Genomic DNA, 21,624 nt, shown 5'->3' with positions numbered 1-21,624 from the left:
ACTCTAACATACACACACACTTAAACACACGCCTGCATCTAGACACTCACACACACAGATCTGACTCAAACACACACCACATCACTTAAACACACACATTACTCAAACATAAAAACACACATTACACTCAAACACACACATACAAACACACAACTCAAAAATAAAAATACACAGATCACTCAAACACACACACACACACACACACACACACTCAAACGCACGTAACTCTAATATAAACACACACACACACTCAAACAAACTCAAACATAAACGCACACACATCACTCAAACACACATAACTAACATAAACACACACACTTCACTCAAACACACACCTGCACACAGACACACACAGATCTCACTCCAAAAACACACATTACACTCAAACACACACATACAAACACACAACTCAAAAATAAAAATACACAGATCACTCAAACACACACACACACACACACACACACACACACACACACACACACACACACTCAAACGCACGTAACTCTAACATAAACACACACACACACACACTCAAACACACACAAACATAAACACACACACGTCACTCAAACACACACCTGCACACAGACACACACACAGATCTCACTCAAAGAAACACACACCACATCACTCAAACACATACACACACACACACACACACCTCAAACACACACAGATCACTTAAACACATGCCCACACACATAGAGAGCACTGAAACACTCACATATACACACACACGTACGCATACACACACTTCTTATATGTCTACACACACATCACTCAAACGCACACATATGTAATCACACACATGTACACATACACTCATAGAGCGCTAATGCACTGTGCTGGAGCTGCATGATTATAAATGCAGGAGATCGCTTTCATCAGAACACACACACACATCAGGTCACACACACACACACACACACAAACACACTCTGCCTTCCATTAAGAGTAGATTGCAGGACGTTTATTTGGCACTGACTCCGGCGCTCTTCATTACTTGATTCTCTTTGCAGCACGATTGCTTTCCTCTCTGCCAGAAATGACTCTCTGTGTGCGTCTCGCAGCTTCTCACCAGTCTATTATCATCATCATCAGCTCACTCTCACTGTGTGTGTGTGTGTGTGTGTGTTTGACCTTTAGCCTCAGTCAGATTAACTTCAGGACACACCTGACAAAACAACTGATGAGTTCATATTCATTCATTCATTCATTCATTCATTCATTCATATACCGCACAATAGAGCAAAACACAATAGAATAGAGTGATAGAACAGGGTAGAATAAAGTAATACATCTAGATTGTAGCTCGTTCGCCTCACAGCAAGAAGGTGGCTGGTTTGAGTCCCACCTGGCTCAGTTGGTGTTTCTGTGTGGAGTTTGCATGTTCTCCCCGTGTTGGCGTGGGTTTCCTCCCGGTGCTCCGGTTTCAGTCCAAACACATGCACTATAGGGGAACTGATCAACTAAATTGGCCGTAGTGTATGAGTGTGTGAATGTGTATGTGTGGGTGCTTCCCAGTACTGTGTTGCAGCTAGAAAGGCGTCCGCTGCATAAAACATGTACTGGAATTGTTATTGGTTCATTCCACTGTCGCGACCCCTGATAAATAAAGGAGTAATCCCAAGAATGAATGAATGAATAAATAGTAAAGAATAATAGAATAGAGTAGAATAAAAAATAAAATAAAATAGATGATAATAATGATAGAATAATCTAGAACAATAGAACAGAAAAAAATAAGAGAATAAAATAGAATAAATAATAGAATAGAATAAATAATAGAATAGAATACAATAGAATAACAGAACATACGACGGAATAAAAATAGAATTGAGTAGAAAAGAATAGATTAATAGAACAGAATAATGGAACAGAATAATATAACAGAAAAGAGCAGAATAGAATACAACAAGAACAATGGAGCAGAATAGAATAGAAAAACAGAGAATAGTAGAACAGAATAGAAGAATAATAGAGTGGAAAAAATTAAATAATAGAATAATAAAAGAGATAAGACAAAATAAACTAGAATAACACAACCGAATAGAAAAATAAAATAAAAATGAAAGAATAATAAAATAGAATAGAAGAGTAATAGCATGGAAAGAATAAAAGAATAGAATAGAGTAGAACCGAATAGATTTGAATAGGATAGAATAATAAAATAGATAATACGAATTATAGAATAAACTAGAATAAACATAATAGAATAATATAGTAAGATATACGAATAATAGAATTTAATATAAGAATAATAGAATAGAGTAGAATTCAGTAAAATAGAATTGAAGAGCAGAATAGAATATAATAGAATAATAAAAAAGATTATAAGAATGATGTAACAGAACAACAGAATAATAGAATGATATATAATTATAACAGAATAGAACATTAGAGTAGAACCATAGAACAGAATAGAACAATAGAACATAATAGAATAGAATGGAAAGATTCATTCAGAAAAACTGACCCAGCCGGGACGCAAACCAGTCACTTTCTTGCTGTGAGGCCACAGCGCTAACCACTGAGCCACCGTTCCAACCACTTTCTCATAGAGTAAACTTTTATTTAGGTCACACCACAAAGCCCCACAGAACAGTTCAGCTTTGAGTTTGCAGCTACTCTAACATCTTTACAGAGCTGCAGGTTTGCTCTTTCTGTCTGAAGATGGAGAGTGAGGAAGTCCACTATTAAATGCATAAACTGCTTTAGTATTAATGACTTTAATATTCAGCCACGCAATACAGTAATGTTACAGCACATGGAGAAGTTTGAGCAAGAGTTTGAGCATCTGAAATATGACAAATATCCATTTTCTACATTTACACACATATAAAGAGCTGTAAAGCAAAAGCAGTGAGATAACTGCACAACTCAGAGTCTTTTACTCGCATTGGTTCACTTTTAATGGCTTTCAGGTGTCATTTTGCTCTGTGTTTTGCATCTTATCGCTCTGAAACGCCTCATCTGTGTGTGTTTTCAGTCGTGTGGGCGGACACAACGCAACTCTTTAATTTTTTACATGTGTTGCATATTTATGCTAACACAATTTCCCTCTCTCTGCTGCTCCATTCTCAGTAAACAAGCATTGTCACACACACACACACACACACACACACACACACACACACACACACACACACACACACACACACACACACACACACACACACACACACACACACACTCACACACACAAACTCAAGGATAACCCGCACTCTCAGAAGAGCTGTTACTAGTGTGCGTGGGTGTGTGGGTGGGTGTGTGTGCGTGGGAGTGAATGTTTGGTGAGTGTTTGTGTTGGAGAGAGAGAGAGAGAGAGTGTGTGTGTAGAGAATGTTTGGTGTGTGCGATCATATATGCAGTGTGTGTGTGTGATCATATATGTAGTGTGTGTGATTATATATGCAATGTATATATGTGTGTGTGTGTGTGTGTGTGTGATATCTTATCACATCACACATCTTATCGTACATCTTGTGTAATGTACGTGTTTGGGTGTGCTTACATGGGGAAAGATCATACAGGTTATATGTAGTCCGTGTGATAATATATGCAGTGTGTGTGTGTGTGTGTGTGTGTGTGTGTGTGTGTGTGTGTGTGTGTGTGTGTGTGTGTGATCATATATGCAATGTATGTGTGTTGATGTCTCGTTGCTGTGTAAAGTGAGTTAACCTCAGCACGCACGTGCACACACGCGCAAACACACACACACACACACACACACACACACACACACACACACACACACACACACACACACACACACACACACGCGCGCAAACACACACACACACACACATACGCGCAAACACACACACACACACACACACACACACGCACACACGCACACACGCACACACGCACACACGCGCACACACACACACACACACACACACACACACACACACACACACACACACACACGCGCACACACACACACACACACACACACACACACACACAGTCCTGTAGATGCGCCTGACAACAGCACTGAGGATCTAATATTCTGAGTGATTCCTCTGTACAGGCATTTACATAACTGTGTGAGCGCGTGTGTGTATGGGTGTATGTGTGTGTGTGTGTGTGTGTATTCATGCAGTATATTTGTGTGAGTGTGTGTGTGCATATACACAGTGTGTGTGTGTGTTCTCTGGAAGTGACCTCTCACACAAACACACACCAGCTGTTCTCTAAGCCCTGTCTGCCTCCAGATGCTGCTCTTACACAACGTCATTTTCTAATTGGTCAGCAGTAAAACTGGAGCGTGTGCTCATAGCTCCACATCAGCAGTCACATACACGCACTCATACACACGCACGCACACAAATGCACAAGCATGCATGCATGCACGTATTCACAAACACATGCAAGCACTCTCACACACACATACGTACACACACCACACTCACACACACGCACGCACACAACTGCATGCATTAACACACCCACATGCATGCATACACTCACACACACACGCACATATACATGCATACACTCACACACACAGGCATGCACATTTATACACACATGCATACACACACATACATGCAAACACAAGCATGCACACATATACACACACGCACACAAACACTGCTAAATGCTTGCACACATTCACTCAGACACACACACACGTTTTCACACTGCGCTGTTGTTCTTGGAGTCGATGATATTTTCTCTCACACAAAGATCCTGCATTAACACAGTTTACTGTGTTCATATAGCATTTACCCCATGGGGACGCTGGCTCAATGTCATTTCAGGTTTTATTATCCTTATGTGGCATTTAATGCGGTCCCCACAATACAGGCACAACCTGATCCACACATACACACATAAACAAGGCCTGACACTGAAAACCGGCAACAGCCTCACATTACACAGGTCTGATCACTTAACATCAGCAGTTTCTGTTAGGAGCAGCATCTCCTCACAACATCAACATGACTGGATTAAATCCGTGGCCACAAAGACTACGCACAATTGCAAAACAAACAAACAAAAACAAATAAATAAAATCAAACAAACAGATTTAAAAATTTGGAAAAATAACAATAAAACAAAATAAAATAAAATACAAAAAAATACAATAACAAAGAGATTTCAAAATTAAGAAAAATAAATACAATAAAATAAAACAAAATAACAAATATAGAATTAAACAAATTAGGAAAAATAAATAAAATAAATAAATATAGAATAGAAAAAAGGGAAAATAAATAAAATTAAATAAATAACAAATATAGAAAAAAATTAGGAAAAAAATAATAATGAACAAATTGAAAATTAAAAATCAGGGAAAAAAATAAAATAATAAATAAAAAAAAAAAAAATAGCAAACAAAAGAAAAAAAGAAAAAAAAACAAATATAGAATTAAACAAATTAGGAAAAATAAATAAAATAAATGAATATATAAAAATAGGAAAATAAATAAAATAAATAACAAATATAGAAAAAAATTTGGAAAAAAAAAAAATTAATGAACAAATTGAAAATTAAAAATCAGGGAAAAAATAAAAATATTAAATAAATTAACAAAAATAACAAAAAAGCAAACAAAAGAAAAAAAAACAAATATAGAATTAAAAAAATTGGAAAAACAAATAATTAAAATAAAATAAAAATAACAAACAAAAATAACAAAAAAATTTAAAAATAGAGAAAAAATAAAGATATTTGAAAAAAATTAGGAAAAAAAATACATAAATTAAATTAAATTAAAAATTTTAATTAAAAAAATCTGTACAGTTCTGCTGCTATTTCAGTTCACTATAGCCTTTGGTATCTGAAATCTGTGTCTGTAGCAAAGGACTATTACACTTTATGTAAATATATTTTGTGTTATAACTAAGCAGAAAATTAAAATTTCACCTAAAAGAAATCACTATAAACTAAAATATAAAATAATTACATGCAAAATATTTAGTCTTGACCTTTAGAAAGGAAAAATAAAGTGTCTGTTGGTAGATTTGCAATTGTGTAGTTGCACTAAATAAGAGACCCATTGCAACAAATGAGGAGAAACGTTTGCTTCCTCAATACAATAACACAATATAAAAACAACAATAAACCGAGAGACAATAGAGGTCAGCGTTAAAGAAAACAAGAATGCAGTTTAATCCCAAACAATGTGCAAAGACACGAGATGCAATGAAACGGAGAAGCATGAATAAGCGGATTTATCAACGTCATTTGGCTCAAAACAGCGGAGCTTCCACTCAAATCAAGTGCAGATGAGGGAAAACATCTGCTGCAGTATTAATGCTGTCCTCAGATACTGCATCCACCAACATCACCACAACACACACGCTAAACATGTACAGTAATGCAACACTATACTCTGTTCACACACGCTGTAGACAATCTCTGTTAATGAACAGTCACTGTGTTGTGTGTTATTTGCAGTTGTGATTTGCATTATGGGATGTTGATCTCTGCTCTGTCCACATCTCTACAGTTCAACAAAGGGACTTTATTTGATATTTAAGTGGTTAAAAATAAAATAAATAATATCTAGAGAAGTAAGTCTGTAAAATAACACACTGGCAATTTATTACAAGGTGTTTGTAGCGTAAAATTGGGCCCCTGGAAATTTGGAGGCCCCTAATAAATACATAGAAGTATAAATTATACCTATAAATTATACATATAGCATATATAATGTACAGTTAGGGTCTGACACAATGTTGAATTTTTCTAAAATTGTAATGTAATTAATTATATTTCTGCAAATTTGTCTCCAACAATTTTTTCCTTTTCATTTTAAGAAAAATAAATGTATAAAAGATATAAAAATAAAAAAAAACTTAAATTAAATGAATTAAATTACACATTAGGAGTGCATGTTAAGACTGTTGAGCCTCATGGCTGGAACTGCTTAGGGCCCCTTAATAACTAAATCCATCCCTGAAAGTAAGCTGGGCAACTGTAATGTTTAATTTTAAGTGTGACAATGATGCTACAAGACACGAGTTCTGTCTTTAGGTAAAGACATGCCTAAAGACATGCGGTACAGGTGAATTGGGTAGGCTAAATAGTAATAATAAAGGGACTAAGCTGACAAGAAAAATGAATGAATGAATGAATAATAAACCCTATTGTAAAGTGTGACCACAATCAGTTCAGGCCTTAAAAAAAACATAAATAAAAAACATTTGGAGGAAAAGGTGGGCCTTGAAGTGAAAAAGGTTGAGAACCCCTAGTCTGGAAACCCCTAGTCTTTTTTTGCAGTGTAATTGCATTCTTTCACTCGAAGACAACCCTATAAAATGACCCTATAAGACAAGAAGCCACACATACGCACACAAAACAAGGCCTGACACTGAAAACATCAACAATTCCTGTTATGAGCAGCACAATTCCTCACAACTTGAACATAACTGGATTGAATCAGTGGACACAAAAACAATGCAAAATAAAAATAAAAAAATAAAAAAATATAAAAATAAATAAACAAACTAATAAATAAATAAATTAATTAATTAATTAATTAATTAATTAATTAATAAATAATTAAATTTATTTAAACACATACATAGAAAATGAAAAATTATATCAAATAAAATAACCCAAAAATTCAATAAAAATATGTGTATAAAAACAACAACAACAACATAAAAACTAGAGACAGTACCTGGCAGGCTGGTGGAGACGTTGACCTGCGTGTAGAAGCGTTTGTTGGGCAGGAGCTCCGACACTCCGTTATGAGCCTCCACACTAAAGGAGTAGTTGGAGTTGGGCAGCAGGTTTACCACCGTAACGGAGCGTTCGGTCAGACCGTTCTGCTGCGGGACGAAGCCCACGCTGGCTCCACACGCCTCACACTGCAGCTGAGCGGCCCTCGGGGGCCCCACGCACCTCCGACACCCCACACTGTACGACAGATCCACCCGTCCACCAGAGTCATTTGGTGCAGCCCATTCCAGAATGAGTGTAGACTGCTTGAGGGTAAATACCAAATCGCGGGGAGGAGAGGGGGGGCCTGTGTGCAAAACACAGAAATAAGGAGTCAAGATGTTGAGGATACATTAATAGTAGATTAATTATTTGGTGTTTACTCTGTTACTAATTAACCTTCTATTATTTTTAAATATACCGGGTCCGCAGAGTTTAACTGGTTAATAAAGTTGCACCGCATACACAATAGAGCACACTGATTGGTTTGAACAGAGTCTTTCTCTTGAATTAATGCTGCCCACACAGAGACGTCACGATGCACTCCCAGGTACAGACATCCACTCTCCACACTGAAATACACGCAAGGATCAATCGGCGTGACGCAGCTTCAAAAATTCGCTTCAAACCGGAAGAACGAATTTGCTTAAAATAACTCAAAAACAACAAATTTCCACTTTCCACAAACAAGACAGTCACAGCTCAACACATGTGTTCTGGTGTTTCGTGACTCTTTAAATCAACAAGCATTTTCAAAAAATATTGTCTTTTTTCAGAAATATAAGACAAGACGTGCTGTATTGAGGAGAAAACGCAATCCACACAAAAGCATATAAAACAAGGCCCGACACTAAAATCTGGTCACAAAAACAATAAATAAATAAATAAATAACTAACTAACTAACTAACTAACTAACTAACTAACTAACTAACTAACTAACTAACTAACTAACTAACTAACTAAATAAATAAATAAATAAAACAATAAATAAAACAATAAATAAAACAAAACAATAAATCAATAAATAAACAAAACAAAACATTAATAAATTAAACAATAAATAAATAAAACAATTAAAAAATAAAACAATAAATAAATAAAACAAAACAATAAATAAATAGTAAATAAATAAATAAACAAATAAAACAAAAATAAAAATAAAAAATAAAACAATAAATAAATAAATAAAATAAAACAATAAATAAACAAATAAATAAAATAAAACAATAAATAAATAAATAAATAATAAATAAATGAATAAATAAATAAAACAATAAATAAACAAATAAATAAAATAAAACAATAAATAAATAAATAATAAATAAATAAATGAATAAGTAAATAAAACAATAAATAAATAAATAAATAAAACAATAAATACATAAATAAATTAAACAATAAATAAACAAATAAAACAAAAATAAACAAATAAAACAATCAAAAAACAAACAAAACAAAAAATAAAACAATATATAAAACAAAAAATAAAATAATAAATAAATAAAACAATAACTAAATAAATAAAACAATAAATAAATAAATGAGTAATGATGTTTAGGATACATTAATAGTAGATTAATTATTTGTTGTTTACGATGTTACTAATACACCTTCTATTAAATAGAGTTTCTTTCGGACATAAAAGAAGATATTTTGAAGAATGTTGGTAACATTGACTACCATAGTAGTCTTTTTTTTTGTCTTGTTTCTAGTACAAATATCTAAAAATTCCTAAATCAAGAAGAATCTTCTAGACAAGCAGAAAATATAGTCTTGTTTTTAGAAATAATGAGCCAAAATTAAGTGAGCTTCTCCGTAAAACAAGCAAAATAATCTGACAATGGGGTAAACTAAAATAATCATGAGTTTCCTTTTGATATAAGTCTATGTAACTTAACCTATTTGTTGTGTTTCCCCATCACATTTAAGCATTCTGCATTATTTCACCAATAACTCGTTGTTCATCAATCCATGAAAATAAATGCTTGAAATGCAATTCTGCTTTAATAACCTGAATACAGAAATGAACGGGCTTTAAACACACCAATAAAGACAAAAAATGCCTTAGTATTAAATAAATGTCATCAGAACGCACTGTAATTTACATGATGATAATTACTCCTCAATGAACTGTAATTCCTTTAATAATTTAACCCAATTAGCTACAACTGGGTGAAGCTTAACGGAGCTTGAGGCTTAAATCGCTTCAGGGAAAATTAATGAGAGAGAGAAACAGCAGATACAGGAATATATTACAGCTACATTCAAATAAACCTTTCAATACTTTTATATTCTTCTGAAACCAAAGTGTTTAACAGTCTTCAATAACAACACAAATTATAGCGAGTTATCGCTCAAAAGTAATGTTTGCATGTGTATTTAGGACATTTTGTCTTGAAATTCCGTCATTTAGTGTCTACTCTATCACACACACACACACACATTAATAAACTAAGCGGTGGCATCTGCTCATAGGAGTGAGTGTAGAATCGATAGTATAATTAGGAGCATCAGACGGCGTTTCTCTCGCTTATACAGCAGCGGCCGGATCAATGCAGTAATTAATGGTGTAAATAAAACACATAAGCAGCCAGAGAGTCGTTCAGGCCAGACACACACACACACACACACACACACACACACACACACACACACACACACACACACACACACACACACACACACACACACACACACACACACACACACACACACACACACACACACACACACACACACACACACACAGCTTAAGAGTTTGATTTCTGTCCCATTAAATGTAATCAATCATAATAAGCACTGCTTTGAAAGCGGCTTTGATTGCTGCTTCTGCCATTGGCTGAGAATCAGATAAGCTCCGCCCTAAAGGCATGCCATTGGCTGAGCTGCTGAAAGGCCTAATTTCAGTGAACTCAACAGTGAATACTTTACAGTTAATGACAAATAGTTCTTTGATAAAAATTAACTGAGGATTGAAGAGTGTATGTATATTTTCACAGTCAGTGCTTGTAAATAAAATAACATTAGTTTTTGAGCAAACACTGTATCCTGAAGAATTCAAATGCAACAAATAAAAGAATTATTGACTTTAATATGGTTATAAAATGTAAAAAAAGACCTGCCATAATAAAACAAACATGCCTTTCTCAAGAAGAAAAAATACTATAGGAAATACTGTGAAAATTATATATTATATATTATGTTAGCCTTACGTGTGCATGGAGCGGACGGCGGGTCCAGCGGCGTCCTGAAGTGATCGTCCTCACACACACACAGCACTGAACCCTCCTCTTCAGCTTTACTGTTAGCCGGACACGAGAAACACTCCTGCTGCCGGGAAGACATCTTATAGGTGCCTGGAGGACAAGCTGGACAAGCAGAAAACACACAGTCAGTGAGTCTGATACACACCAAACATGAATTAAACATTCAACAATCAAATCAAAATAAAAAATTCTAAATTCTAAATCAAAATTTAAAAATAGAAATATCTAAAATTTTATATTAAAAAAATTTAAATAAATAAATAAAATCGAAATATAAAATTTGAAATTTAAAATTCCACATTTATAAATTAAAAAAATAAAGCAAAATGAAAATTACAAATTCAAAAAGCGAAATATAAAATTCAACAATTAAAATCGAAGTTCAAAACTCAAAAATTAAAATATAAAATTCATCATTTAAAATAAAATTTGAAAATTCAGAAGTTTACATATATAATTCAACATTCAAAATTGAAAATCAAAATTCAATAAAATCAATAAATCAAAATAAAAAATAAAAATATACATTTAAAATTCAAAATTCAAAAATCAAAATAAAAAAATCAAAACAAAAATCATTCAAAATTCAGAAATCAAAATATAAAATTTTACATTAAAAATCAAAAATCAAAAATCTAAATTCGAAATTCAAAAATCTAAATAAAATTGAAAATCAAAATTCAACATTTAAAAATTAAAATTTAAAGTTAAAAAATAAAACTGCAAAATAAAATTCTAAATAAAAATATAAAATAAAATAAAAAATCTAAATATAAAATTTAACATTTAAAATATAAAATTCAACATTTAACATGAAAATTCAAAAATCTTTTACCCCTGGTCAGGACTAGAACCTTGCTGTGAGGCAACAGTGCTAACCACTGGGCCACCGTACCACCCATCTAGGAAAGAAGGAGGTGGAAGGGGGGGTTCTTCAAAACGAAGATGGCTGTGATATGGAGCTGAGGGTATTTATAGTGGCTTAAGAATCGTCTGATTGGTGAATCATGAATCGGCTAATATGAGACCGAACGCAAGCAGTCATAATCACATGATCCTCTCGAAAAACACACCTTACTATAGTGATGGCATGAAGAGCAAACCACCGCACTGTACTTCAGCAATGCCACGAGGACACACACACACACACACACACACACACTATATTTCCCATAACTCCACATCAGACCGGCTGAATGCATACAGATCCATTTATCTATGATGGCCTCAGCGGGGGTCATTCAGAATAAAATAAGCTAAAGCAGTGATCTGATTGGCTGTATATACAGTCTAGTGCCGCGAGGATCTATAATGCAGATGGAGCTGAAAGTCTCAGCGGGCGTCCAGGTTGCAGAAAATCCTGCATGAAAGAAAAAGCCAAATATCTGGAGGGAAACAGACCTGTGGACGAGCTTTCATGCTAAAACTGTAGTTTAAGCAACAATTCACACTATTCACCACTGCCTTATGACCTGCCTATTATTAAAGTTGAGCTAATATGCAGAACTGACTCTGATGCGGGGCTGTCTATCAGCAGTGTGTGAATATCTCCAGCAGCCTCTAATGGTCAACATGAACTAATTGCATTGTTAATAATCAGACTTGATCAAATCAGTCTGCAGAAACACTGTGATTGACATTCTCCATTTGTACGCGTCATCAGAAGGGAAAAGCCCCGCCCACTAGTGGCCATCTCTCCATCTCATTAGCATAAACAGCAGCCCTGAGTGAGAAGCAGCCGTCTGTCCATTAGCCATTAGAGTGTTTGAGCTGCTGAAGATCATGTCAGCATAGACTGAGAGGATTATAGATGTGGAGTTTTAGATCAAGCACAAATAAACAGCGGAGTTTATTAACAAGGCTTAAATACACAAATGAACAACATATCTTCCAGAGTGAGAAAAAGGGCTCGCAAAATCACTCTGGACACCTCGCACCCAGCACACTTCCTGTTCCAACTGTTACCATCTGGTCGGTGCTTCAGAGCACCAAGCACAGGAAAAATTGCTTGTGTGTGTGAAGCACACTTGGCAATATAACTCTGATATTATACAGAGTTAATAATAAATTAAATAATGTTTGCAGTGTTGATTATGAAGAAGCTAAATCAGTTGAATATTCACACAGACAGAATAACATGCCAATCAGAATCCAGTATTTCTGTGCTGTGTAATAATATCAGATTTTGGGCATCATTTAAAGTCTAATGGAGAACAAACAATTCATTTGCATTTGCTCATTAATCACGCACTTTAATCAAAAATGACTTACAAATTAGAAAAATAGAAACAGAAGCAATTCATTAACAAGATAGGTACAGCGACAAATCTTATTTATAATGATCATAATAATAATTTAAAATAATAATAATAACAGTAATAATAATAATAACAAACAACAACGACAAACAACAACAATAAGTGTATAATAATAGCGATAATAATAATGTATAATAATATATAACAATGTATAATAATAATAATAATAATAATAACAATATTTATAACAACAACGTATAATAATAATAATGATAATAACAACAACAACAAAAATAATGTATAATATTAATAATAATAATAATATTAATAATAATGAAAATAATAAGTAAATAAATAAAAACTATGTATAATAATAATAATAATAATAGCATAAATAATATTAAAAACTATAATAATAATAAAAATAATAAAAATAAATATTAATGTATAATAATAATAATAATAATATTGTTAGTAATAATAATAATAATAACTAGAATTGTACATTTCCTAAAGGAAATGTGAATGGGGTTTGCGTGGCAAATCGATGGGGTACAAAATGGTACTAAACTGGGCAATAGCACTGGAAAAGTAAGAAATGGTGGTTGCTAGGATGTTGCTAGGCGGTTGCTAGGGTATCCTGAGTGGTTGCTAGGTGGCTGATAGGGTGTCCTGAGTGGTTGCTAGGTGGTTGCTAAGGTGTTGCTAGGTGGTTGCTAGGGTGTTCTAAGTGGTTGCTAGGTGGTTGCTAAGGTGTTGCTAGGCGGTTGCTAGGGTGTTCTAAGTGGTTGCTAGGTGGTTGCTAAGGTGTTGCTAGGCGGTTGCTAAGGTGTCCTGAGTGGTTGCTAGGTGGTTGCTAAGGTGTTGCTAGGCGGTTGCTAGGGTGTCCTGAGTGGTTGCTATGTGGTTGCTAAGGTGTTGCTAGGCGGTTGCTAGGGTGTTCTGAGTGGTTGCTAGGTGGTTGCTAGGCGGTTGCTAGGGTGTTCTGAGTGGTTGCTAGGTGGTTGCTAAGGTGTTGCTAGGCGGTTGCTAAGGTGTCCTAAGTGGTTGCTAGGTGGTTGCTAAGGTGTTACTAGGCGGTTGCTAGGGTGTCCTGAGTGGTTGCTAGGTGGCTGCTAGGCGGTTGCTAGGGTGTTCTGAGTGGTTGCTAGGTGGTTGCTAAGGTGTTGCTAGGCGGTTGCTAAGGTGTCCTAAGTGGTTGCTAGGTGGTTGCTAAGGTGTTGCTAGGTGGTTGCTAGGGTATTCTAAGTGGTTGCTAAGGCGTTGCTAGGCGGTTGCTAGGGTGTCCTAAGTGGTTGCTAGGTGGTTGCTAAGGTGTTGCTAGGCGGTTGCTAAGGTGTCCTAAGTGGTTGCTAGGTGGTTGCTAGGGTATTCTGAGTGGTTGCTAAGGCGTTGCTAGGCGGTTGCTAGGGTGTCCTGAGTGGTTGCTAGGCCCTTACTAAGGCATTACTAGGCGGTTGCTAGGTGGTTGCTAGGCGGTTGCTAGGGTAATTTGGGTGGTTGCTAGGCAGTTGCTAGGGTACCCAAGGTGGTTACTAGGCAAGCCTCACATACATGCCTGATGAAATATTTATACTTAGTGAGCATTTCTAGCAAGTTACAGTACATGGCTAGTCAATATTAGCATGTAGCTAGTCACTGCTAGCATGTGTAGCATATAGGAAGTTCCGTTTGCTAGCATGAGTCAAACGAGCCAATCCCCAAGTCTCTACGATGTTCCGATGCTGAGATATAGCTGTTGATGAACGGTTGCTAGGGTACTCTCTTTTGTTGCTATGGGCGAGGTTACAGAGTGAACTTGAATGTGGTTGGCTGTCCAAGTCAAATGAGCCAACCCCCAAGTCAATAGGACACTGCCAAGCAAAGATATACATGTAGGCCAGTTATAATGGCAGTCTATGGGACCAATTTGGGGGCGTGGCTTATGAGATTCATTATCATATTGAGATGCTCATTGGTTGTCTGAGTCAGATGAGCCATCCCCCAAGCCAATAGGACACTGCTAAGCAAAGATATGCATGTAGGCCAGTTATAATGGCAGTCTATGGGACCAGTTTGGGGGCGTGGCTTGTGAGCTTCATTATCATAGTGAGATGCTGATTGGTTGTCTGAGTCAAATGAGCCCACCCCCGTGTCTCTATGACACTCCTATGTAATGTTATAGATGTGTGACCTTTATAATGGAAGTCAATGGGATCTGCAATGGGACATCCCACCCCATGTTAAGTCAATGGGGCACTTATTAGGGGTCTTTAAGTGGTTTGGGGGGGCGTGGCTTGTGAGCTTCAAAATCATAATGAGATGCTGATTGGTTGCCTGAGTCAAATGAGCCCACCCCCAAGTCTGTATGACACTGCTATGTACTGTGATTGACATGTGAGTCAAGAAATGAATGGGAGTCAATGGGCAATGTAAAGTCAATGGGGACCCCTTTGGGACGTCCTAGCACCCGAGGGGTACAACTTATACCCCCTTTTGGGGTACGTACTCATACAGGCTGCAACCCCCTACAGATGTTGCGAATCCCATATTTCTACGAATTTCACACTTGGCGCTATAACGCTTTAAAGGTCGTCCCATTTCGCGGGGGCGTTAGTGCTGTTCTAGAAAAATGAATGGGAGTCAATGGGGACAATGTAAGTCAATGGGAGCACTTTGGGACGTCCTAGAGCCCCAGGGGTGCAACTTTTACCCCCTTGCAAGGTATGTTCTCACTTAGGCTGCAACCCTCTACAGATGCTGTGAATCCCATATTTCCAGAAAATTCACACGCGGCGCTGTGAGTCGTCAAAGTTCGGCTCAATGTTAAGTCTATGGGATTTTTGGGGGGGTTTTTTGGCCCCTGCGGGGCCAAAAAACCCCTGACCCCTTACAAAAGTCATAGCACACCATTCCCGAAAAAGCGCACGGAAGATGGAAGAAGAATAATAATAAACCAGCACAATTGTAAGAATGGACTTTGCCTATGGCAAACCCCATTAATAATAATAATAACAATAATGTTAATACTACTACTACTACTACTACTACTACTAATAATAATAATAATAATAATAATGTTGTTAATAATAATTATAATAATGTCAATAATAATAATAATAATAATAATAATAATGTTAATAATAATTATGTTAATAATAATAATAATAATAATAATAATAATAATAATATTAATAATGTTAATAATAATGTTAATAATAATAATAATAATAATGATAATATGCAATGTAGGCTGTATTCATTTTATTCTGCAAGCTTTACATTTTATTTTTAATTATTAAAGCTCAGATCAATATTCTAATATTTAGTCTTATGACAAACAGCAGTGTAATAATTAGCATAATGTACATCCAGCCGGCTGCTATCACAGAATAAAGCTTTACTCTGGATATACATATAAAACCAGTCACAAAAAGCCCTGCTAGAAACTGCACACTCGGGAATCGGAACAAAAGACAGGAAAAAATATGCTAAAAATCAAACCTGCCTCTAACAATGATCTGATTTTTATATTTGACTGACGTTTCTCTTTCTATCCACCCAGCTGTTTCAAACACACATGGATAAATCACACAGAAGGTAATACAGTAAACGTGAGCAATGAAATGTTTCAGTGGCGCTCTGACAGAAGCCATTAATGAATATTGATAAGGCCAGAAAGACGTTTGCTTTGCTCTCCGTCATTATTTTCAGCCTGTAACTCCACGCAGTCTTATTTTCCAAATGTCAGGCTGGATTTGCAAGCAGCTGTCAGAGAATCAATAATTCATGTCATCATATTCAGATCACTGCTGCTAATTCCCATTTATGAAAAAAGCCCTGGCGAATGGAATAAATCCACATAAATGAAGCTCTGCTTTAAAGGTTTTGTCTGTCATGTGCTCTTCGCAGTCTTAACCTTTCCTCTGTGTTTCAGCAAATGAAAAGACTTCTGCTGACAAATCTTATTTTAACACATATTTTTTGGAAAAGCAATACACTTTGGCCAGATTGACTCCCTTTTGGTGATGTTGGTGCAGTTTTGCCTCATTGACTTCCATTATAATCACATTTTTTTGATTGAAAAGTCATGACAGCAGATAATCATGCATACTTGATTGCTGCTGGTCTTCCGTATTGGGAAAAGGGACGATTACAGTTGATCAAGAGAAACCAAAATATTTACAGTAAATTTGGGTTAAATAGCCTGTAATTATACATTTTTTATATTTCACATAATTTCAAATGCATTTTTAAAAAAATTCTAAGGATGTTTCGTGACTAAAATATTATGTTAATAAATATATCGGTTTAATAAATAATTTTTATTCAAATGCATCAAAATGCATCGCCTATATTCACTGAGAAATGGAGAAAAATATTACATTTTAAATATAAATACAGGGTGCTTTTATTTATGCTGAGCACTGTATATAAAGTTAATGTCACACTCTCACAAACGTTATTTATTTAACCCAATGCCTGAGTTAAACATATTTAATGATTTGTTTGGGAATTTTTAACCTTTATTATGTTATTTATTTAATAACTCAACCAGTTGGGTTTAAAGTTTAAATTTCAACAGTCAACTGATATGCATGTAATGTTGTTTTTGCATTATAAAATTTATTTAAGCTGTAACACAATAATATTATATATTTATAATATTATATATTTATAATATATATATATATATATATATTACAATATATATATATATAAATATATATATATATATATATATATATATATATATATATATATATATATATTATTATTATTTATTTTATTTTTTTTTAAATCAAACTACCTCAGCATGTCATGTTTTTTACATCCATTTTACCATCCAAGACCATCGTTTAGAAGTGTTTGGACGTGGTTAAAATGTATTGTACATTGTGGACACTGAGTAAAGCCTGCTGCAGCTGCTGGACAGCCTCTACAGCACACAGAGCTCCATATTCTGCTCCATCAACACAGGATTTCTGCTTGAACTCTTTTATATTTGTCTGCACTTTGTTCTGTTTCTTCATTGCTAGTGATTCTTGATTTATTTTAAGAAAAAGTCTCTGGAATTAAAATGTAATGTAAATAAAGCATGTGTAATATTTATGAAAACTGTGTGTTTTTTATTTACCCAGCCTTAATTACAAAATTAACAGTAGTACTAGAAATAATAGCAATAGTACCAGAATGGAAAAAGATAAGATTTAATCAAAATAACCCAATGCATGGGGTTAAATTATATAACCCAGTGCATTGGGTTAAAATAACCCATAGTTGGGAAGGTGCTATAATAACTGTCATGATCACAAGCGATCTAACCACTAAAGTTCAATGGTAAACATCGACTATCACATGAACTACAAATCTGACATGTTATGGACTACAGATCCCAGTCATGCAATACACAATACACACATAACCGGTTCCTGATCTTGACTGATTGCAAACACACAGCTGATGCTGCTCGAGTACTGATTACACACACATGAATACGGCTCACTTTGAAACACTCATTGCTGAGTCTTGTTATCTGTTCTAGTGACATTACAACGCGTTTCCTTTGTCTTGATTTACCGTGTTTTTGATCATTGCCTTGTTTATTTGTTTAATTGTTTGCTGCCTGCTTCCGACCATCTGCCTGCCTATTGACTACGGTTCTGGATTGCCTGTATGCATCTGTTTGCCCCTGTGTTGGCCATTGCTGGCCTGACGTCACTAATAAATCTAATCGCTAATGGATATGCACTTCTGTTGTCAGTGTCACTTCCCTGGTTACAGAAATCTATAGTTGGGTTATATGTTGGGGTATTTTTAACCCAACTATTTTAAAAGAGCACACAACTGGAATGCTGGACAACAGAGATGAGGATCCACATGCGATTTATTACAAGACTGTTTAGGCAGGCAAAGGTTGATCAAAGGAGCGAACGGGATACAAGCAGAGCAATCCAAAGTCATGGTCAAAGAACAGGCGAATGGTCGACACAGGCAGCAAGGAATGAAAACGAGAGGCAAAGGGTCAAAACACAGCTAGGCTAGACAAGGGAAATGCACTGTAATGTTCACAAACTGTACAACAAGACTGATGTGTGTGTCTGTGCCTTATAAATAGTCCATGTAATCAGTCTTGAGTAGCTCCCAGCTGTGTGTGTGAGTGTAATCAGTGGAGAACCGAAACAGGTGTGTGCTTGTGGTGCCTGTAGGGAGTTGTAGTTCATATGGTGGCACAATTGTAGTCCGAGTTAAAGTATTTGTTCTCCAGTGATCTATAAGGGTCAGATCTATGGATTGTCTACAGAAAAAAAACAGTTATACAATGACTTGCCTAATTATCCTAACTTTAATTAACCTAGTTAAGCATTTAATTGTCACTTTAAGCTTAATAGAAGTGTCTTGAAGAATATCTAGTCAAATATTCTGTGCTGTCATTATGACAAAGAGAAAATAAATCAGTTATTAGTTATTAAAACTGTTATAATTGGAAATGCATTGAAAAAAATACACAATATACAGGGTGGGGGGGGGGGTAATAATTCAGGCGGGCTAATTATTCTCACTTTAACTGCTTAAAAAAACGTAGGATCTGTAGTGTCGGCCTGAGTGGAGAATTAACTCGCTGCAGTGTTAGAGTATTAATAATTACAGCAGCTCATTATTGGCTAACCTGACAGCAGTAGATCTCTCAAACAGAGTCTCTTTCAGTGGGATTTACAAACAGACAAAAGAGGAACCGGACAGATTTCATCACATTCATCCTGATATCTGTGATCTTCTGGACACAGCTCACCATTCTCCTTTTATTGTCTCTGTATTTGCTCTTATCTATTCTCCATCTCCCTTTCACAAACTCAATGGCTCTAATCTTTCCCAACAAAACAATAGGAAACGCATGAAGAGTCAGGATTAGAGGACACTACACTGCTCTGGATAAATCCTAATCAGCGCAAGAGTGATATGAACTGCATCTACTCTCTCTGATAATCTTCACCAGTGCAGATCTGCAATAGAGTTTATGTCGGGGATAAAGTAGATCCAGGAGGTTGTTATCTCAGAATAAAGCCTGACAGGTTTATCAGCAGTCTGATGTTAAGTGCATCATGGTTATATGAGACTGAAGGGTTTATTCTGTGAAAACAACTGTGCTGGGTGTAGTTAAAATACACAGCTACATGCCACAGCATAACAATTAGACATGTATTAAATCTTTAATTAAATCCAAAGCTAACAGAAACAAAAACAGCTGATATATAGTATACAAAAACCTGTGCATTATTCAGACACCATATGGCGCCAAAACATCAAAAAATAAAACAGCTAATGGAGTATACACAAACCTGCACATTATTCAGACACTAGATGAAGACAAAGAGTCAAAAACTAAAGCAGCTGATGGAGTATACACTAACCTGCACATTATTCAGACACTAGATGAAGACAAAGAGTCAAAAACTAAAGCAGCTGATGGAGTATACACTAACCTGCGCATTATTCAGACACTAGATGAAGACAAAGAGTCAAAAACTAAAGCAGCTGATGGAGTATACACTAACCTGCGCATTATTCAGACACTAGATGAAGACAAAGAGTCAAAAACTAAAGCAGCTGATGGAGTATACACTAACCTGCACATTATTCAGACACTAGATGAAGACAAAGAGTCAAAAACTAAAGCAGCTGATGGAGTATACACTAACCTGCGCATTATTCAGACACTAGATGGCGCCAAACAGTCAGAAACTAAAACAGCTGGAGTATACACTAACCTGCACATTATTCAGACACTAGATGAAGACAAAGAGTCAAAAACTAAAGCAGCTGATGAAGTATACACTAACCTGCACATTATTCAGACACTAGATGAAGACAAAGAGTCAAAAACTAAAGCAGCTGATGGAGTATACACTAACCTGCGCATTATTCAGACACTAGATGAAGACAAAGAGTCAAAAACTAAAGCAGCTGATGGAGTATACACTAACCTGCGCATTATTCAGACACTAGATGAAGACAAAGATTCAAAAACTAAAACAGCTGATGGAGTATACACTAACCTGCGCATTATTCAGACACTAGATAAAGACAAAGAGTCAAAAACTAAAACAGCTGATGGAGTATACACTAACCTGCGCATTATTCAGACACTAGATGGCGCCAAACAGTCAGAAACTAAAACAGCTGGAGTATACACTAACCTGCGCATTATTCAGACACTAGATGGAGACAAACAGTCAAAATGAAAACAGCTGATGGAGTATACACTAACCTGCACATTATTCAGACACTAGATGGAGACAAACAGTCAAAATGAAAACAGCTGATGGAGTATACACTAAACTGTGCATTATTCAGACACTAGATGAAGACAAAGAGTCAAAAACTAAAACAGCTGATGGAGTATACACTAACCTGCGCATTATTCAGACACTAGATGGA

General features: G+C 35.6%; 1 protein-coding gene across 5 annotated transcripts in view; it reads right to left on the bottom strand.

The window, feature by feature from the left end:
- Positions 1 to 21,624, bottom strand: part of LOC100329589 (ephrin type-A receptor 7) — a 189,254-nt gene that overhangs the window by 48,109 nt on the left and 119,521 nt on the right. For all 5 annotated transcript variants that reach the window (XM_087293837.1, NM_001441487.1, XM_087293838.1 and 2 more), the window contains exons 4-5: positions 10,895 to 11,050; positions 7,641 to 7,988 (exon numbers count right to left, since the gene is read on the bottom strand). In XM_087293837.1, coding sequence (XP_087149963.1) covers positions 7,641 to 7,988; positions 10,895 to 11,050 — 504 coding nt within the window. The remainder of the gene's footprint in view (positions 1 to 7,640; positions 7,989 to 10,894; positions 11,051 to 21,624) is intronic.

The sequence above is a fragment of the Danio rerio genome, chromosome 19 (assembly GCF_052040795.2).
Source record: "Danio rerio strain M-AB ecotype USA chromosome 19, GRCz13ab, whole genome shotgun sequence".
In the NCBI taxonomy this organism is placed as follows: Eukaryota; Metazoa; Chordata; class Actinopteri; order Cypriniformes; family Danionidae; genus Danio; species Danio rerio.
This window is presented reverse-complemented; position numbering and strand designations above follow the sequence as displayed.